General features: G+C 36.5%; 2 protein-coding genes across 4 annotated transcripts; both read right to left on the bottom strand.

Moving 5' to 3' along the window:
* Nucleotides 1–274: 274 nt before the first annotated feature.
* Nucleotides 275–7002, bottom strand: LOC143703005 (tumor necrosis factor alpha-induced protein 2). The gene is made up of 11 exons (XM_077197043.1): nt 6384–7002; nt 5032–5563; nt 4840–4933; nt 4605–4718; nt 4410–4510; nt 4155–4268; nt 3840–3972; nt 3364–3480; nt 3098–3250; nt 1622–1743; nt 275–1449 (listed from the first exon to the last, which is right to left on the bottom strand). The coding sequence occupies exons 1-11, from the start codon at nt 6484–6486 to the stop codon at nt 1299–1301; spliced, it is 1734 nt and encodes a 577-aa protein (XP_077053158.1). The 5' UTR covers nt 6487–7002; the 3' UTR covers nt 275–1298.
* Nucleotides 7003–8967: 1965 nt separating this feature from the next.
* LOC143703007 (uncharacterized) lies at nt 8968–19763 on the bottom strand. 3 transcript variants are annotated; one of them, XM_077197047.1, is made up of 11 exons: nt 17997–19763; nt 16660–17161; nt 16356–16443; nt 16099–16212; nt 15883–15983; nt 15651–15749; nt 15101–15230; nt 14752–14862; nt 14510–14662; nt 11340–11461; nt 8968–11215 (listed from the first exon to the last, which is right to left on the bottom strand). In XM_077197047.1, the coding sequence occupies exons 2-11, from the start codon at nt 17127–17129 to the stop codon at nt 11047–11049; spliced, it is 1557 nt and encodes a 518-aa protein (XP_077053162.1). In that variant the 5' UTR covers nt 17130–17161; nt 17997–19763; the 3' UTR covers nt 8968–11046. The 3 variants fall into 3 exon arrangements, with proteins under 3 accessions (XP_077053162.1, XP_077053160.1, XP_077053161.1); XM_077197045.1 differs by having other exon boundaries at nt 16660–17204; XM_077197046.1 differs by having other exon boundaries at nt 16660–19763.
* Between the last annotated feature and the right edge of the window lie 113 nt (nt 19764–19876).

A 19876-nucleotide genomic window follows, 5' to 3' on the forward strand; every position in this document is an offset into this window, starting at 1 on the left:
GTAAACTATTCAATGTTACCGGTGCCTTTAGGAAACACATCTGCTGTCACAATGGATGTGTTGTTCCTGAAAGATTTCCCGACAAGCCGTATCCTTTACAGGAACTCAGGATGTGGGTTTAGTGTACTTATTTTTACCTCCTGCTTCCCATCCTTGAAAACTAACTGTCAATCAGACATACACAAATGCATTAAACCATGAAGTTGTGAAACAACCAAACATCAATGCTCTGTGTAAATTTTGTCAGAAAAAAAGACATTATAGAATCAAAAAATGGCCATTTATGTCTTTATTGTCTTTATACCAAAGGCATTAATTGTATACTTGTTATACAGTACTGCTGACTCTTGTATGATAAATTGCTTATGATGTACCACATTTATAAGTCGCTTTGGATAAAAACATCTCCCAAATGAATTTAAAAAAATGCATTGCATCCAATTTTGAAATGAAATGTTATTTATATTAGAATAACTAACCAAAATGTAAACAATATAAATATTAAATAATTTTACAATAACATTTTTAAATATATATATATTTTTTTTAATTAACAAAAATGTATCATAGAAAAGAAACTGAGTATCAAAAAAAGCAAAAAAAATTCCCGGTGGTCCAAAAGACCAATTGGTAGCAGGCATTAGTTACGTCACCTGCAGTTGTGATGGCAGAATAAAAGTGGTAACAAGTGGAGGGAAACGGGAAAAATCCACAGAATAAGAGAAAAAATGTCTAGTCCTTTTGGATTTTGGATGAACCGGACAGCAAAAAATATAATTGTCAAAAGATGCAATTGATGCTAAACGGAGTCGTTTATGGTTACAAGCCACAAACTGGACTGATGAAAACTGCAATGATTAGTCTACTATTAAAGCATGAATTTGATGTAAACAATAGCTTTACATATTATATATGCAGTTTACATATATAAAAATCAAACTTATAATATTTTTTTCTCCAAATTTGACTTTAAACTTGACTTTAAAACTCCCTTTGGGAAAATATATCAAAATTCTGAGGCTTGCAGACTGCTACTGCAGAATTATCCTTTTCTGCCGACAAAACACGCTATATCGCTGTTTGCAAACACCCAAATGCTCTTTAAATACATTATTTCCTATTTCAAGTAAAAACAAAAGGTAATTTGACACAAAAAATAGAAACATTTTTTGAACAAATAATACTTTAAATGTAATATTTAAAAAAATGTGTCAAACTGAATGTCAAGAAAGACAGTCATGCCATGTAAACACTGGTAAACCAAGGTTTTATAAGTCTGGCTCATGGTGTTATTCATATCAAAGACAACAGCAAATGCTCTTCAGGGAATGACGGGTGACACATCTAGGATTTGGATTCAGAACGTCCCGGATCACATCCAGTACTTCCCTCACCTGTCGATCTGATAACACCCCCTTCCAGCGCAGCAGACCAGGTACATACTGCTCACTGCAAAACATTCAGAATACTTCACTGCACTTTCTGATGAAAACAAAATAACTCATTTACACACAAATAATCTTACAAATATCAAAAAACCTATATTTCCAGACCTGTAATTACATGTTTGAATATTGCAAATGTTATACAAAGACAGTCGAGTGTTATTGGCTGAGTTTACCTGTCCTTAGGGAATCTTTTGGAAAAATCACAACAGGTAACCTTCAGTGCATTTACATCATTAAAAATCAAAACTTCGCTCAGACTCTGAAGGAGCTGGTTCCTCTGGTCATCACTGCCACGCTGCAGAAAAAAGACACATTGTCTATGAAAATAGTGCATTGTGTTGATGCTGTGGCTAATGTGCACATGAGTCATACTCTTGGGGATTATCTGATCGTCACTGTCAAAGTTATTTTTAATTCAGTATCTTAAAGACATTAAAACTAGGGTAGACAATTTCAGAGACAATAGCTCAAAGTAGAACGTCACATGGGTTGTCATCTCTTAATTACGACATGGTGTGAGTGCAGCATAAACTCGTTGTTTTAGATCTGAAGTCTTCATCTCTGCATAGCCTCATGAAACGCGTGGATATATTTCTGTAATGACAGCTCTCTAAATGTTTGGCGTGGTTATGGATATGACAGTGTTTGGTCATGGCAGAATAGATCTGCTCTGCTGCTTCTGCTGCTAGTTATTGCTGATGTTCGCTAATGCCAATCAATACATGACACGCTGCTGTGAGCAAGACATGCTGCTGCTGTACACTATAGCATTTATGAAATACCCATAGCAGATACAGGTGGAGCTGGGAAAGGTGGAGGGTTTCTGAAAGCACGCTACAACTGCTACAGCAAATGCTGACCAAGTCTTTGAAGGTAAGGAAGCAAGCTCATTGGCTACTGATACAGCAGAAACCAATCAGCTGTGCCCTATGGAGAATGATGTTATTGCAAGCAGATTGAGTTATGGACCTGTCAGCCTGCGCCATCTAGAGTTTCATGACAGAACTTTGTACATGTTGTAATATTTAGACCACTTCTATTATTGATTGCTATCAGGATATAGAGAGTTTCAACCAGTATAACAAAAAGTGTTTGTGGAAATATTAGTGAAGTTCACAACGTAATTTCTAGAGGAGTGAACCCATCTAATCTTTCAATAAACTGCCGGAGCATATAAGCAGCCGCTCACCTTGCTCTGGCATCAGCTGTTTTGGCATCCCTCCACTTCCCCAACTCCACCAATATAATTTAGACATCTTGCTACCATACTCATCATCCAAGCATTAGTAGTCCCACTGGGGGGTATATCTAAGCTTGAGTTGAAGCTGCTTCCTCGAGCCCCTCCACTGCGGACAGCTAGCCAAATATGCTTAACCTTATTAGCTTAAAGATTATATGGGCAAAGGGACTCGTGAAGTACTGGATGATTTAGTTTAAACTGCATCATTTGCTTCAATAAGCAATGGTTGATATCAGTTCCCTCAAACTATATTGTTTTTATTCATGTACCAATTGTTACTTGAACATACAATAACTGGGCCTTTGTACCACCACTATGAGTATAATTACATTTCTGATGAGATAAGAACTTTTAAAAACTTAATGCAACAGAAAAATAGCCCTAAAAAATAAAAAAGTTTTTTTTTTACCAGTTCAGTGAATGTGTTGTGGAAATTGAGAGCGTCCTCTCTCATCCTTTCTCCGACATTTCCCCATCTCTTTTCAAGCCGGTTAATCTTGCTCTTCATCAAGCAATCCAGATACACGTGTGAAACACAGTCGTAGGCGACATCCACAAAGATCTATCAGAAATAAAGTGGGGCAGAGGAGCAGAAAATAAGTGTGAAAGAGTTATGTAAAGTTAAAGTTCTGTTGAAGAAAACATTTTGAGTGGGTTTATGAGTACAGAACCAACCTCTTGAATCTCCTTTCCAACGTCATTCTGAGGCAGAGATGCACACTGCTTTTGGATTGCTTCTGTCAGGGTATGAATTTGCTCACATCCCTTTTTGAAATAACATCTTAAACTGTCCTGGAAATGTATATTTACAAAGAAACATAGTAATTTCCAAATTGTTTCCATAATTATTACTCTAGGTTAATATTGATTTATAAATATACACTATTGTTTACTGCAAAATCATGATTGAAATGCTTGAAAAGCATTGTTCATTGTTAGTTCATGATGTCTAATGCATATTAAGTAAACAAATTTAACCTTATTATAATGTGTTACTGCTTCATTGTTGAAAAAATGTAAGCAAACTATATAAGCAAACCAAAAATCTTTCAGAATTTCTGGGACATTCTATTTTAGGAATTCTGTTAATTTGGGAAATCCCCGAACTTTCCTTCCATGCATAAACAGTTGATGATGAAATAATGACATACCTGTGCTAAGTGTTTCATCATCTTTTGTACAATAGACCAAACGTAATCTTCCAGCTCCGTTAATATGCAGATGATGTTTAAGAGATCTTTGCTTTTGTTTATATCTGGATTGTTGAGTTGGGGAGCAAAAAATCTATACAGCAAAATAAATATAAGCATAAAACTTGTTTTAAGACAGAACTACAGTTCTGTGGTTGCCTGTGTATGAACATAATGCAGGAATACAGACTGAATCAGATCATTATATAAAGCCAGTTAATTATACACTGGAGTCATAAAGTTATTATTGTATTAATCATTAAAAATAAAACTCACCTGAGTTGCCTACAGGTGCTGATGACCCGAAACAAGTACACAGAGCCCTTGTGTTGAACCCTTGTGTTCAAGGATTGCCAATTTGTTAGGTGTTTTTTCTCTGCATCCACATACCTAAAACATATGAACAAGTAAAATCTCATATTAATGTTCATATTATTTCAGTATGCGTTGGTATGAAGAAATCAATAAACAAACATGTATAAAAAATAAATACTTTGATAATATGAAGACAAACACATTTTAGACACTTACTTCTGAACAAAACGATGAAGCTCTTTGAGACAGTGCTTTTGTGCCGTACACATAAAGGTCTTACTAAATGATTCAGATTTTGTAATAACAGCATTCAGATACTGAAAAGACATAGCAACATAAAATAAGTGTACAATGCATATTTAGAAACCATTAAAAATCCCCCTTTGAAGGATTGTGCATTATTTTCTCTACCTGAGTGACATCTATGTGCAAACTGATGAAACTTTCTTCGTCCATCGTTTCCTCATTATGTCCATGTTGCTCATCATAGTCTAGGATTTTCTGTAGAGTCTCAGAGATGTCATTCTGTAGCATTTAAAATGGGAAAGGGACACGTTTTATATCCTTCCTAAATATTTAGCTTCCTCCTTGTTAGCCTAATACATTGATAATGCTTTTAACAATTAAAGGTGGAGCATATTATGACCTTTAGTATTGGCAGTAGTTTCCTTATTGCTTTCTCAAACCATCGCATCAACAGCAGAGGGTCATTCAGTCTGAAGACATGCTGCGAATCTGGACTGTAACATAAATTAGTTAATATATTCATCAACAGCTCATCCTTAATTTTTTATTACAAGCAGATGTACAGAAAAGTAAACAACAATCAACTTCATACCTGAAGAAGACATCTTTTCCCCACTCTAAAAGGCAGTAGGTCTCTTCCACAGACAGATCTCTGTTTAGGAGCAAGTTCAACTTGTGAAAGAGGTGACGGCTGTAACTGTCAATCAGATGATCTAGCAGCCCAGTATCTTCCAGTACAGGTGTTAATCGAAGCATCTCATGGCATATCATGCTTTTTGTGCTCTTTAGAAAGTCCAGTAGCTCTAACTGAGATCCTTGTGGTCCCTCTTCTGGCAGCGTGGGAATGTGTTTTATCACAAACTGATCTACTTCTTGAAGATACTCACAGAGCCAGTTTTCAGGGAAGCTGCCTTCTTTCTTGTCTATGGTAACACCGTTCAGTTTGCTCCATCTTTTCAACACCTCAGCTGCCTTGCCAAGGTCCTCAAGGTTTGATTGTTCACTCAGAATCTTTCTGAGAATATCAAGTGCTTTCTTGTCACTCGCTTTAACATCTGGATCCATTAGATCAAGATACACTTGTCCAGACTGATCTGAACTTTGCATGTATTCAAATGTCTGTTCTGTAAGATTTAAAGATGTTACATATAATTTTTGCATTCATTTTGATTTCATATGTTTTGAAAACATTTAAATGCTATTTTCAAGAAAAGTGTAAATTGATCTCATGTGATGCAACCTTCAAATAAAACGTCTTCCTTACACTTGTGAACCTAGCTTGAACATTATTTCAAAGATCATGAATTATTCCGTTATAATTATCATTTAGTTTTGGGGGAGTCACCACATAACATTTTACAAGCTAAACTAACCTTGTCTTATCATTTCAGGTTAAATATTTTAAGAAATATTTGGGGTCTGATACTTTAAAAGACTTGTTGACCCTGCCTGACACATGAGGGTCTGCAGGGGTCCTCTGAATGATGTCATTTCCTGTTTGTTATCCTGCATATTGGTTGCACCACATGACTTTATTTTAATAAAGTCCTTTTCGAAAGCTGAATCATTCTGAAATTTTAATGTTATAACCCCTAAAAAAATAATTTAATTTACATTTTTAAATGTATTTAAATATAATCTCACCATAGAACATATTCAAGTCATTATATAAGGGAATCACATTCTAATGCATTTTTTTATATAAATTCAATACACAAAAAATGAGTGTCATCTGATCCAAAAGGAAGTGGAAATGTATTCCATTTGAAATATTGTTTAACCCTAAACTTAAATTTGATTCATCAAACCATGCAAATATACAAAACATGAAACAATATTCCTGCATAGTATTCCCATGCAACATGATAGCTTTTCTGACAAGTGCAAAGATGCAAAGATTAAGTTTCAAATCAATGGCTATAAATGAACAAGAGAGTGTCTTACCATCTGTCTGCTTTATGTTTTTCATTAAAGGTTTCTCTTCATTTCCATCCTGTTTTTTCCCCTTCAACTTATTGTAAAGTATTTTTGTTTGCTTCAATGCCATACTTGACTGAGATAAATAAAGAGTCTGCTAGTTCTGCAGTATACATCAGAGTAAATGCGATTTACAGTGCTCAAATCAGGTACACTTATGGGAGTTCCCCTTATCATAAATTCCAGCCAATGGATTTACAGCTTAGCCATTGGCTGTTTGGTACTTTCCTCACACCTCACAGATTCCCTCATCCTTGGACTACCAGGACTTCTGACACTATTTAAGAGGAAATGAAAGTGAAATCCAGTCTCATACTGTCCTCACACATTACAGATTCCTCAGCCTTGGGCCAACTGGAGGCTCTGACACTAAGAGTAAATAAAAGTGAACCCAGCTCTCTGGTTGTACCATCCTAAATTAAAACCAGGACACAAAACAGCACATTTCATTGTGCATTGTACTACATGTAAAATTACAATTTTAAAGACCATATATAGTGGCAAGATATTATATCTTATAACAGGGAAAGTGAAAATGAAAGTGAAAAACATGCAGTCCACCGAAGTGCCATGCTGTATTGAGCCAACACATTGGCCCTCATTTATCATTCTTGCGTAGAAACGGGCGTATGTTGGCGCAAGATTATGCTTACACTCCTCTCACCGTCTGATTTATGAAGCTGTGCGTACCTTTGAAATCCAGGTGTACGCAATACCTGCCCTTGATAAATGCCGCGGCTGAAAACGATCGTCATTAGAATAACACGCCCCTATATATTCAAGTATCCGCTTCCCCCACGCCCTCATTTTACGCCATGGACACACGGAAGATGGCAAAGAGGAGACACTTCTCTGGAGATCGAGACCATCACCATCATGAAAAATTATTATTAAATCAAACAACAGTATTGTTGATGATAAATTCAAAGTTAATTGTATTTTTTTTCAAAACGCGATAAATCCATCCATTTTTTGTCTAAAAATACAACAACAAAAACAACAAGAAGAGAACATGCAACATAATCAGGGACTCATACTATAAATTAATATAAATTAAGTAAGTGCAACTGCATGAAATAAATAAAAGCCAAACAAAATAAATAGTAAAATAAATAAAATAATAAAAATAAAATAAATATTTCCAATGTCACGTTCCAATATTGCCCACCACATAAAACAAATAATTTAAAAATAACACACAAATACAGTCCTTAAATACAACAATGTTAAAAATACATTCAAATCATTTAGTAACACATTTAGGCTAATAGTAATTCGTGCCGAACTTGAAAAAAGTAATGATAACAATATTCAGGCCTACTATTAGGCTACGTGTTGTAGCCATTAACTAAGTGCATTTAGTTTCATATTTGTTCAAAAATAATAATGTTATTTTTTCCCCATCTATATTGATTATGAAAAGTGAACATAGGCTAAGATAGGATGCGCAATATATCGGGAGACATGCTCAGACATGATTTTGGCCACTTAATTAAGTTTTGTTTTGTAGAAAGCCTTTCTTTAAAGTGAATTTCGTTTTGTATAAATTGTATCTTAATTTTAATATTTTTTTCATCAACCAATTGCCTGGATTTAATAAATAAGAAGCAAATAGCAGACAATATAATCATGAGTCATGACATGGAGGCGCGGGCGCGGTCCCTTGCATTGCACGTGAACTGGAGCGCATCTCATCACAGATTAACCGAAACTCAGTATATGCCTCACAGACATGAGAAATATATCTATAAAGAAAGCTTGAAATGTTTTTAAACGAAACTATTATAAACGAAAAGAAATAGGCTACTCTCTCTATAGGCCCGTTCACTACGGAGATGGTGATCATCAATTTCATCTTTGCAGACACAACACTAGTTTATTAATAGAAATAAACGTTTTGGAAAAGAGCTCCTCATATCATTTAGTTTGTCAGTGCATTTTGTGGTGTTAGGAATTGTTTTTCTGCGCATTTCCGCACTAACTCAAAACGTGCGTACATGTACACCACCTCCTGACCTGGCGTAGGATTTGAGACTGCCGTACACCAACGTCTATATTGATAAATATCAAAGTCACCGTGGTTTTGGGTGTACACCAGGTGTACGCTGGAAATTTGGTGTACGCACTTTTGATAAATGAGGGCCATTGTGTGGAAGTGAGGTAAGACTGAACTCATCTATTTCCCCTGTTACTAAATATGTGGTTATTATGGCATGGTGACAAACCAACAGACATTGGAGTCTTAAATATGATTAGTGCTTTAAAGCCTCCTGTATCATATTTGATACTAAAACCTCTAAATATCAAAATGATAGGAACTGTTGCTAAAAACCCTGTTATACACAATCTTCTACATGCCACATCATTCTACATCATCTGATTGATTGTTTATATTTTTTCTAAAGGGCTTTTATTATTCATCCATTAATTTAAATTCATCCCCCTTCAGGCTGTTGTACATGTGTCTTTTGACTGTGAAATCTTTACTGATCTTTACTGAAGTACACATAATAACTTTTATGTCGGTAATATTTCAAGATGAACACTTGACTGAAGCAACTTAGCTTTATTGATTATCCATACATCCATACATTTCATTCATCATACATCAGAAAAATCATGTTAATTTCAAGGAATGGCTGTAGTGAACGCACATGACAGAGGAGTTAGATAACAAAACAGTCTTTAATAAAATAAAGGAGGAACACTCAGGAGATCGCAGGAGAATAAATCAAATACAACCACATTAACATTGAGAATATGAGACATTAGAATGAAGGAAACATAGGCCTAAATACATACTGGGATAATTAATGTAGGAACACATGGGAACTTAATCAAACACCATGGAGTCAAACTAGCAAAGGGAAAACAGGCAAACAGAAATAGAACACAGAAAACAAAAACAAATCTGAGCATAATCATTACAGTTATAGAGCAAGAATCAAATATGATGCATCATCAGGCTTTTGAGGAACGGTTCTCTCTCAATTGTCATTGTATTGCATTTGCATTGCATTATTTTGAGTAAAATCTAGGCCTATATGCATTTTATGTAGTCTGCTATATTATTAAGATCTCTACATTACAAACTATCAGAATTTTATCTTACTTTTTGACCATATAAATATCAGCAACTCCAAAGTTTGGTGACCAAATTGCATAAATTTGGGACTCTGAATAAAAACAAATGCATTTCTAACCTAATTGAGTATGACTCGCTCTATATTCTCTTACATATCATACTATTCTCCTATTTATAATACTATATAAGTAATAAAATCCTGATATATCAAATATGATAGCCTACTTAATAAACTGTTCCGTTTAAAAAACTAAGCCTATATCTTATATCAGGGTTTATAATTAACAATGCGGGTAAAAATTAAGTGGGGGGTAACGCTGTCAAATCACTAGCCAATTTGGCGTGTTACTTTACTCGCTTTGCTGGAGCTCGATCTCACGAAAGTGCGTATCTACACAACGAATGTTATTTCTCGTGGCATTTATACGCCAAAAAGAGTTTTTGCGTGCATAAGATACGCACTTTATGGCGTGTAATAGGGAGGCATTACCCACCCTAATCCTACCCAAGTGGTTTTTAGTGCGTAGCATACACGCGCTAAAACCATTTTTGGCGTATAATTGGCACGAGAAATAACATTCGTGGTATAGTTATGCACTTTCATGAGATTGTGTTGATATAGCGTATTGTGCAGAATCTGCGCATATCTGGCTTACTTGAACATGAACGTCACTTTGCAACAAATAACAGCGAGCTTGTTCATTTACATTGAACAATATCGAAGATTAAAAAGCATTCGGTTAAAAGAAAATACATTGCTACTTTCCAATACCTACATGTTCTTTTTACTGGATTGATCTGCCCACCTAAAACACATTTTTGGTAAAAAGGATGAGAATGCCAAATTGGCGGTGGAAGTTCATTTCAAACCCTGCTTATAATTATTATGACTATATATTATGACCTCATGACTATTATGCTTTACAGGGTCAATTAACCTAATTTCCATTTGTATTAACCTTTGGGCACTTCGGATCGGATTATCAAAAACACATATCAGGAGGAAACACTTGCAGTGTGTGGACAGTTTGAGAATAATAAGTAGGCCTAGGCAATATCAATAAATAGTAGGCTACATTTTTTGTATTTTATTATTTCAGACAGACTGGGAGATAAAGTCACTGGAGTAGCTCTGATGCCTGCATTATGTGTAGATGTGAAAGAAAAGAACTAGGACCTTGTTAAAAAATTAACATCAGATCAGATTTGAATGCTAGAAGGCAGAGATAGCACAATGTTTGGAGAACATTCTCCATGTCTTACTTTTACCAACTGTAGGGTTTGGGTATAGGTTATCATAAACAAGGGTAAAGGTTTACTGAATAAGGTTACATGTATTTCCAAAGTTACTTAAAGTCAATTGAATGTCTTGTGGGATACCATCACTGTAAATTGTTACCAAATATCTATACTTGAAAAAATATGAACCTTCGTTTTCAGCATCTGACCTCCTTAAGCAGCAATAACGTCTCAAATCTGCAAGTTGGCTTGGGGGAATTTTACAAAACTGATTTAAGCCAATGATGTTGATAGGTTCAGAGACATCTATTTTGAAGAAAGCCATTTACCAAGAAATAAAGAAAATCCAAAAGAACAGGTGACACTGTGACTTCTATGATTTGGATACAGGTCCCGGATCACATCCAGTATTTCCCTCACCTGGCGCTCTGATAACACCCCTTTCCAGCGCAGCAGACCAGGTACATACTGCTCACTGCAAAACATTCAGAAGACTTCACTGTTTGAAAACTCTCACACACTGAAAAGAGATACATTTAAAGACCTGTAAATACATGTTTGAAACTGTAGTAAAGTGTTGATGACTGGTCTGGGTTTACCTCTCATGTGGGAAATCTCTGAACAAATCACAACAGGTAATCTTCAATGCATCTACATCACTGCAAATCAAAACTTCACTCATTCTCTGAAGGAGCTGGTTTTGCTGGGCAACACTGCCATTCTGCAGATAGAAAACATCACGGGTTACTTCCTGAGAAGGGAACGAGATGCTGCATCAAAGACAACACTTTGGGGAACGCTTCCAGCATGATAGCATCTGAAGCATGTGTGGAACTAGTCCAATCTCGATTGGTGTTGCGTCATGTGATGACGTACAAGGAAGCTACAAAGGGGAGCCGGCACACAACAGTGTTAGCTTCTGATATGTCTAAGCAAGTCGTTCTCAAGTCTAAGCAAGTCGCTGCATAAATTAGGTCAGCCGATACCGGGAATACTTCCTATAACACCTGATGTACTCGCTTCATCATAAAAAGAATAGTATCTACGCAAATTTTAGTCTTTCTGTTTATTCCGAGGTTAACTGTTATCAGCCAGACCTGGGCCGTATCCAGATCAGATGGTGGACTTGCACCTGGACACGACCACAACGCATTCCTGAAGTGTCAGGAGAGATTGTGTCAACTAGACTCTCCCCTGTGAATGCCTCATCGACACGACAGCCATCGGCACTGATCCTCAACAAACTCGTCTCCATACGCACGTGATGACTCCGGTCTTCAAACAGATGAACTGCATAATATAATGTTCCGATCCAATCTGACTTCTGACCTGTAATGCTGCCTGAATCATAATCATACATTGATTGTAAATGGTAAATGGACTGCAGTTATATAGCGCTTTAACAGACCCAATGGCCACCAAAGCGCTTTACATATTGCCTCACATTCACCCATTCACGCACTCATTCACACACCCACGGCGGTTTCAGCCATGCAAGGCGCCATCCAGCTCGTCGGGAGCAGCTGGGGTTAGGTCTTGCTCATGGACACCTCGACACTTGGTCAGGTGGAACCGGGGATCGAACCACCAACCTTTCGGTTTGTAGACAATCTACATGAACCACTGAGCCAAGGTTTTTTTTTCCATTCTGTCACCTGATGGGACTTTTGGTTTCTTGCCACTGTTGCCTTTTTTGCCTTTGTTCGCCTTTGTCGCCATTGGCTTTTGGCTTTTTTAGGTGCAAGGGGATAATGCTAGGCTGAACAGAAGAACCCTGTTTTGGTTTGCTTTTCCCCCAAAAGCGAATCTCAGGAACTTTCTGTGTTGAGGAAGGATGGATATATGGAAATATGTGTCCTGAGATCTAAGGAAAAGATAAAAGAGAAACCAGTCCTTGGATCTGATTTGACTCACGATGATAGGGATAGTTAAAATGTTTAACCTGAATCTCCTCAGAGAACGATTCAATACCCTGAGATCTATGATGGGACGCAGCCCTCCATCATTCTTGGGAACTATGAAGTACCAGCTGTAGAACCCGTCCTCCCTCTCCCAAGGAGGAACACACTCTATGGCCTCCTTTGCTGAGAGGTATTGAACCTCAAGCTCCATCACCCGACCCTGCTCAGGGATGTCAATAGTGTAGACCAACTACTCAAGTTGAACTTCGCTGAAATTTCAGCGAAGATGATACTCAAATTGAATTCTGTAACCTCTTTCCACCGTACGCAGGACCCACTGAGCTATATTGTGAAGTCTACTCCAAGCCTCTACATATTCTACTAAGGGGATCAGTCTTTCTAGACTGACCTTGGGTGTTGTGTGTAAAATAATTTCGGTGCCCTGTAGCGTTCGGCCGGCAGGTCAGGGCTGAACAAGATTTTCGACAGGCCTTATCTGAGGGAGTGAACTCGACAGGGCCGCAACGACTTCGGGCGGACACTGCGATTTGTGGTCGCTGGAAACCGATGCGTCCCAAAGCACACAAGGCGGCGGAAGTTAACATCGATTTCCTGATGGCTCCGTGGACGAGCAGATGTCTTCAAACAGGGCCAGGCATGAACGGATCGTTCTGAGCAGTAGCAGCTCACAATTCGCCCCTCGAGCGCTGCCCGTGCATGCTCCGCTCCGAGGCACATAACACAGAGCAGGTGTGTGCACCCATTCGTGATGTATCTAGGACAGGGACATGCACAATTCCTGTATTGCCTATCACTCACCATTCCTATCTCTTTTTTTCACTTTCTTAGTTATATGTTTGTGAATGCTTTGCACCGTTTGGACAAATAACACCAAATAAGACAGACAAGAGCAACGCTTGCTGAAGAGCAGAAGCTAACACTGTTATGTGCCGGCTTCCCCTTTGTAGCTACCGTACACGCCGTCCCTGACGTCATGAAGCAACACCAATCGAGATTGGACTAGTTCCAGATGTGCATCAGACGCTATTACGCTATGAAGTATCGTCTTCGACGCAGCGCCAAACGATGAGCTTTTTATGGATTTAATGAATGTAAAAAATCTGTTCTTTTATGTCATCAGTCAAGGATATGTGGAACAATTATGTTAAATGGGTACTATTATACTTTATTACATTTTAAACTTTCTTTACTGTGCAATATTGATGTTTGAGCATGAAAAAGTTCTGCAAAGCTACAAAGCACAAAGTCACTACAAAGGGAGTTATGCTCTATATCAGTGAGCACTGTTTCTAAACTTCCTGAAACGCCCTCGATTGAATTGTATTACGAGTTGGGAAGTCATGTCTATGACACTGTCAGGTGCGTTTAACTCACTTTCGTTGGCATTTCAAGATGGCGGCATACCTTCTCTTAATTAAGTATACAAAAAATGTGTGTAGTTAATTCGTTTTTTAATTCTATCTCTAGAAAATGAAGAAATAAGAATGTGCATCAGGTGTGTTTTGAATGTGTATCTGGCACCAAATCACAACACACTGATCCAGTCGACCAATCAGAGCACATTACGCTTTATGGAAGGAGGGGCTTAAAAGAGATAGAAACTAAACAGAGCGTTAGTGACAGACTGGGATTAGAGGTGCTGCAACAATGTAAAAATGTGAAAAAGAAGGGGATTTTTGAACATCCAAGCATGAAAAGTTATTCTAGTAGACTGCAAAAAAAAAGACTTTGAAAAAGGGCATAATAGGTCCCCTTTAAATATTGTTTGACCCTGATTTCCAGGGGTCAAGTGCATTAGGAAATCAGCCCTTAAATACAAATGTAAATGAAAGCGTTAATTTTTTTACCAGTTCAGAGAATTTTTTAGGAAAATATTGAACATCGTCTTTTATCTTGTCATTAGCATTTCCCCAAAGCTTCTCTAGCTTTCTGAACTTTGTCTTCATCAGGCATTCCAGGTACACTTTGGAAACACAGTGGTAAGCTATTTTCAAAATGATCTGTAAGAAATAAAATAAGTGTTGGAGACAATGAGGGTGAGGTATGGAGCTTGAATCTGATTGGTTTTAAGGTCATATACATTGCATACCATTTTGATCTCTAAGGCGGTCTGAGGCAGAGATGCACACTGCCCGTGGATTGCCTCCATCAGGATATCAATATGCACACTCTTTTTCTTGAGATAATTCTCTAAATTGGCCTGCAAATGAACATTTAAAGACAAACATAAAATGTGTTAGAAAAGGTATCAGTATTCACAGTATTTATATCAGTAGCATGGAGAAATATAATATGAATTTATGCAGATTAAATAATCCCAATAAAATGTTACAGATTTCACAATCTTGCAGACGCACTTAATTTCAAGTGCGTGATAGCAATCTTTTCTTCTAAACAGATGATCATAAACACATAATGTTGAAATAATCAAGACGTACCTGTGCTAAGCATGTCATGATCTTTTGTACAATGGATAAAGCATTATCTTCCAGTTTCTGTAGCATGCTTATAGTGCTTGAGATGTTATCGCTGTTGTTTTTATCTGGTATTATTTGTATAGCGCAACATCTGTAGTAAAATAACACTGATTTTTATGACAAAACAGGAATTGTATTGTTAAGATTGTAGGGTTAACTTTTATTGTGATCATGTGAATCATTACATTTTAGATAGGGAAAGGCTAATTAAAAGTTTTTGATGCAAAAGAAATGAATATTTGCACTAATATTTTTTAAAATGACACATTCAGGATATAATTACTTTAGTCATTACCTAGCTACTGTATTATACACAAGGGATGTCCACAATTGATACAATATTTTAGCCAAATATGGCAGTCAAATATTAGTCACTTTATCTTAATATGCCCACAATTAACTGAATAAATCAGTCAAGGGTGACAAATGTTTTAACATTTTCATAATGCCGAATTAATTACACAATACAGTTTCTGAGCCATGTAAGTAAACATGGCTCATTAGTAAATACCTGAGTTCCATACAAGTGTTGATAATCCGAAACAGATACACAGAGTTCTTCTCAGTGAACTTTAGTTTTTTTAGATGTTTATTCTCAGTATGCACATACCTAAGAAAACACATATTTATTATTATTGTTACATTATCCCAAACCTCCCCTCACCCACAACCATGCACTAAATATAATCATTAAATGAGAATCGTTTTAGGCAAGGGGTAATATAAGATGAGGAGAAACCTACTTCTGAGCAAACCCCTGTAGCTCTTCACTACAGAGTATTTGTACTGCATGCATAAAGGTCAGACCAAAACTTTTAGCATCTAAAATAGCACAATTCAGGCACTGTGAAGGCAAAGCATGAAATATTTGAGCAAAATATCATATAAATCCCTGTGATACCTTTTTACATAAGAAAACAAAACTAGGTCTTGCTTTACTTTCTCTCTCCAAGAGCTACCTGAGTGGCATTAATGTGAAGTCTATTGAACGTTTCCTCATCCATTGTGTTCTCATTATGTCCATGTTGCTCATCATAGTGCAGGATGTTCTGTAAATTCCTAGAGATGTCATTCTGTTGCAATTAAAGTTGGACAGAGACATGTGTGTTACATCTCTCTTTTTTTGGGCCCTTTCATACATTACTGAGATATGAGCCAGTATAATGAGAGTCACATTAAAATAACACACAGACAGTCATAAACTGTGAATTCATACCTGAAGTTTTTGAAGCAGTTTCTGCTTTGCTCTCTCAAACCAGCCTGTTAACAGCAGCGGGTCGTACACTCTCAGTTTTGAGTCTGAACTGAAACATAAATGAGTACATATAAGTCTCTTACACACTTCAGGTCTGCATTATTTTGTTCAAAAATACAGCAAAAACAGTAATTTTTTTAAATTGAATCCATCCTTGCTGAATAAAAGTATCCTTTTTTTAAATCACAGTGACTCTAAACGTTTGAATGGTAGTTTCAACAGTTCAAATAAAATTTTACATTTACAACAAATTTGCAGTGCATACCTGAAGAACACATCTTTTCCCCACTCTAAAAGCCAGTAGGTCTCTTCCACAGACAGATCTCTGTTTAGGAGCATGTCCAACTTGGGAAAGAGGTGACGGCTGTAACTGTCAATCAGATGATCTAGCAGCCCAGTATCTTCCACTACAGGTGTTAATCGAAGCAGCTTATGGCATATCATGCTGTGTGTGCTCTTTAGAAAGTCCTGTAACTGCTCTTGTGTTCCCTCTTCTGGCAGCGTGGGAATGTGTTTTTTCACAAACTGATCTACTTCTTGAAGATACTCACAGAGCCAGTTTTGAGGGAAGCTGCCTTCTTTCTTGTTTATGGTAACACCGTTCAGTTTGCTCCATCTTTTCAACACCTCAGCTGCCTTGCCAAGGTCCTCAAGGTTTGATTGTTCACTCAGAATCTTTCTGAGAATATCAAGCTCTTTCTTGCCACTCACTTCAACCCCTGAACCAGATGTCATCCTTAAGTCAACTGTGCTTTCCTGTTCTCTTGCTGTGAATTTCAGTGCATTAATTGCTTTTGAAATTTAAGACCTCTGTGTGAAACAACATGCAAAAAGACAGCACCAGTGTCCACATTCAAAGGAGAATACATAAATTCTGCACTGCACATTTTTAGACAAACTATTTCTAAACGCTGAATGAACTATCCAATGTAGAAAAAGTTTTGTATGAGGAACTTAAAATATTAAAAAGCAAAAACTTTGAATGTCAAGTTTGGTGGAGAGGGTTCAACCAACAAGTTTGATCACTGATAATGCACATAAATAATGTGTTTTTGGTCAAAGCATGTGGACTTATGATGACATAAATGTTTGATATTCAGAAATGATTGATTTTTCAGCATTACAGTGTTTTTGATTATATTTTGCTGTAAAAGTTGTATGATGTATGAAGAAGTCACCAAGAGTGATAAGTGTTTGGTGCAGTTGCTTTCATTTCAATAAGTATAAACAACTTGTTTTGGTGCATAAAGGAAATCATTTTATCAGGTTGCTCAACAAACAGACACTGTTTTGTAATATTAATGCTCAGCTTAATGTGAAATGTAAGCTTAGTGAACTTGGATCCATAAGTAAAAACTTTTATATTTTTGAAAGTACAAAATGTATCATATTATGACAAACTTTAATTATGTTGATATTTAAATGTTTCTATAATCAAAAAAGTCCTGCATCTGGTTACCTTGAGTTTTCACAACTTGTTTTTTATTTTTTTACAGTGTGAATTCATATTTTTTCAAAGATGCTGGTCATTTTATTTTATTTAACCCTCTAAAAATGTCAGACTTTACTCAATTATTTAAAAATAAAAAAGCATGATCTTACCAGATGCAAAGTCCTAGGTTAACTTCATGTAGTGGCAGAAAAATGGGTTCCTACTTGTCTCAGAAGTCAGTCAGAAATCCGTAAACAAGTGTGAGTTTAATCAAAAAACTAAAATACAAAAATCCTGTTGGCTCCTGTATCTTATGATATTACACTTGTTAAAACACAACTTTCACATAGATGACAAAACGGTAAGAAAACCCCTGCCCGAACCTGTAGAAAACTGGTTCTTCCTTTTTTCCCTGCCCATCATGCGTAACAACAAGTGGGTGTGGCCATTAAAGAAATAGAACAGAAAGTATACATTAGAAAACATAGGAAATAATACTGAAATATATATATAAACACAGGAAATATCAGAAATATCAGAATATTGCCTCTCAAAGGAAGTTAAAAAATATATACTTAGTTACTACATGCAAAATCAACACTCTAAGCAAACAATAATATACAAATTATTGAAATATTAAATTGGCTCTTACATAACAGCCCCTAATTGTCTTTGTGTTCAACAAAACAATCACCAACCTATTTATATCAAAGAGCCAAACAAATTAGACCAACTTAAATTAAAGATAATAAATAGTCTAGACTGAATCTCAGAAAATGTATTGATAAGATGTTAACATGAATGTAGGCGATAAACCCCTAACAGATCCTTCAATTATTACGTGTAAGAGACTATAAGTCTGCCTATAAAAGTAAACAAAGCTTAGCAACAGGCCGTAAAAGAGTGTCCATGTTGGTTTCCACTTGGGCCTGCTGCAAGACCCTTGTTGTCTGTGAATGTTTGTTTAGCATCGGCCCATTAATGTATTATTGTTTCAGAATTGCATACTGTGGTTAACTAAGATCACATGTGTAGCATGTTTGGAATCTATGAACACCATTTTCCTTCCAAACTTGTTAATTTACATTCCATTTTGCTAACTCTGTGACACATTAGTATTATAAGAATTTTGAAGGTTCTTCTCTTAAACTCCCAATCAAATGTCATATGCAAATACCCTGCTAAAAAGACAAAGGATTGTAAAGTTTCGAATGATTTAGATTGTGTTTCTAATTAGAAACTTATCATAAACATTGGTTATTGATTAATTTACATATTTGATTTCTGGGTATCCCATACCTCCAATGATCGGATCATTTGGGACCCAATGCCGCACAGTCACATGTCCCGAGTTACGTGGATCTCAGACACAATCACGTCAGTCTGATCTTGGTCAGAGGGTGTAGAGTTCGATAATACATCTTTGTCAGTTGCCTACTGCTCACTCGTACAAAAAAAGTATAGTTTATTTAGCCTCCATAAAATTTGCCAAGTCAGTAACAGACAGAAATCAAAAGCTCTTCAGATGATGTGCCTGTTTTCCATACATGCGCCTTTAGTGTTTGACCGTTTGAAAATATAACATTTTATTTGTCAGGTAAAAATGTATCATGCTAATTACACAATTAAACAATTAGAAGCCAATTCAGAAATAATAAATACATAGACTTGGGAAGACACTGACACAGCACTGCATTTCTGGTTACAGATTCCTAAAGACTGCTCTGCCACTTTCCCTTAAATACCCAGACCAGAACAAAAGAACTACACAACCTCTTTCAATAAAGGGTGTGTTAGAAGTAAGAAACTGTTTTCAAAAAACACTTTAACTTATCGCTTCCCTGTATTCTACTACAGCTCTCTTTCCATTGCTAAACTGCATGTATGTGTGTGTATGTTAAATTAGTTATGTTTAGTCTAGTTATTAATAAAGTCTTGTTCTTGTCACACATAAATTTGTGGTTTATGCTCATATGGGGGGGGGGGGGGGGGGGGGTTAATAAATAATTAATACTGAGCATTTGCTGGATGAACAGGTTGGTTAATTGTG

This window comes from Siphateles boraxobius, unplaced genomic scaffold (genome assembly GCF_051911475.1).
Source record: "Siphateles boraxobius isolate OS27281-9 unplaced genomic scaffold, OSU_SipBor_1 37, whole genome shotgun sequence".
Taxonomy (NCBI): domain Eukaryota; kingdom Metazoa; phylum Chordata; class Actinopteri; order Cypriniformes; family Leuciscidae; genus Siphateles; species Siphateles boraxobius.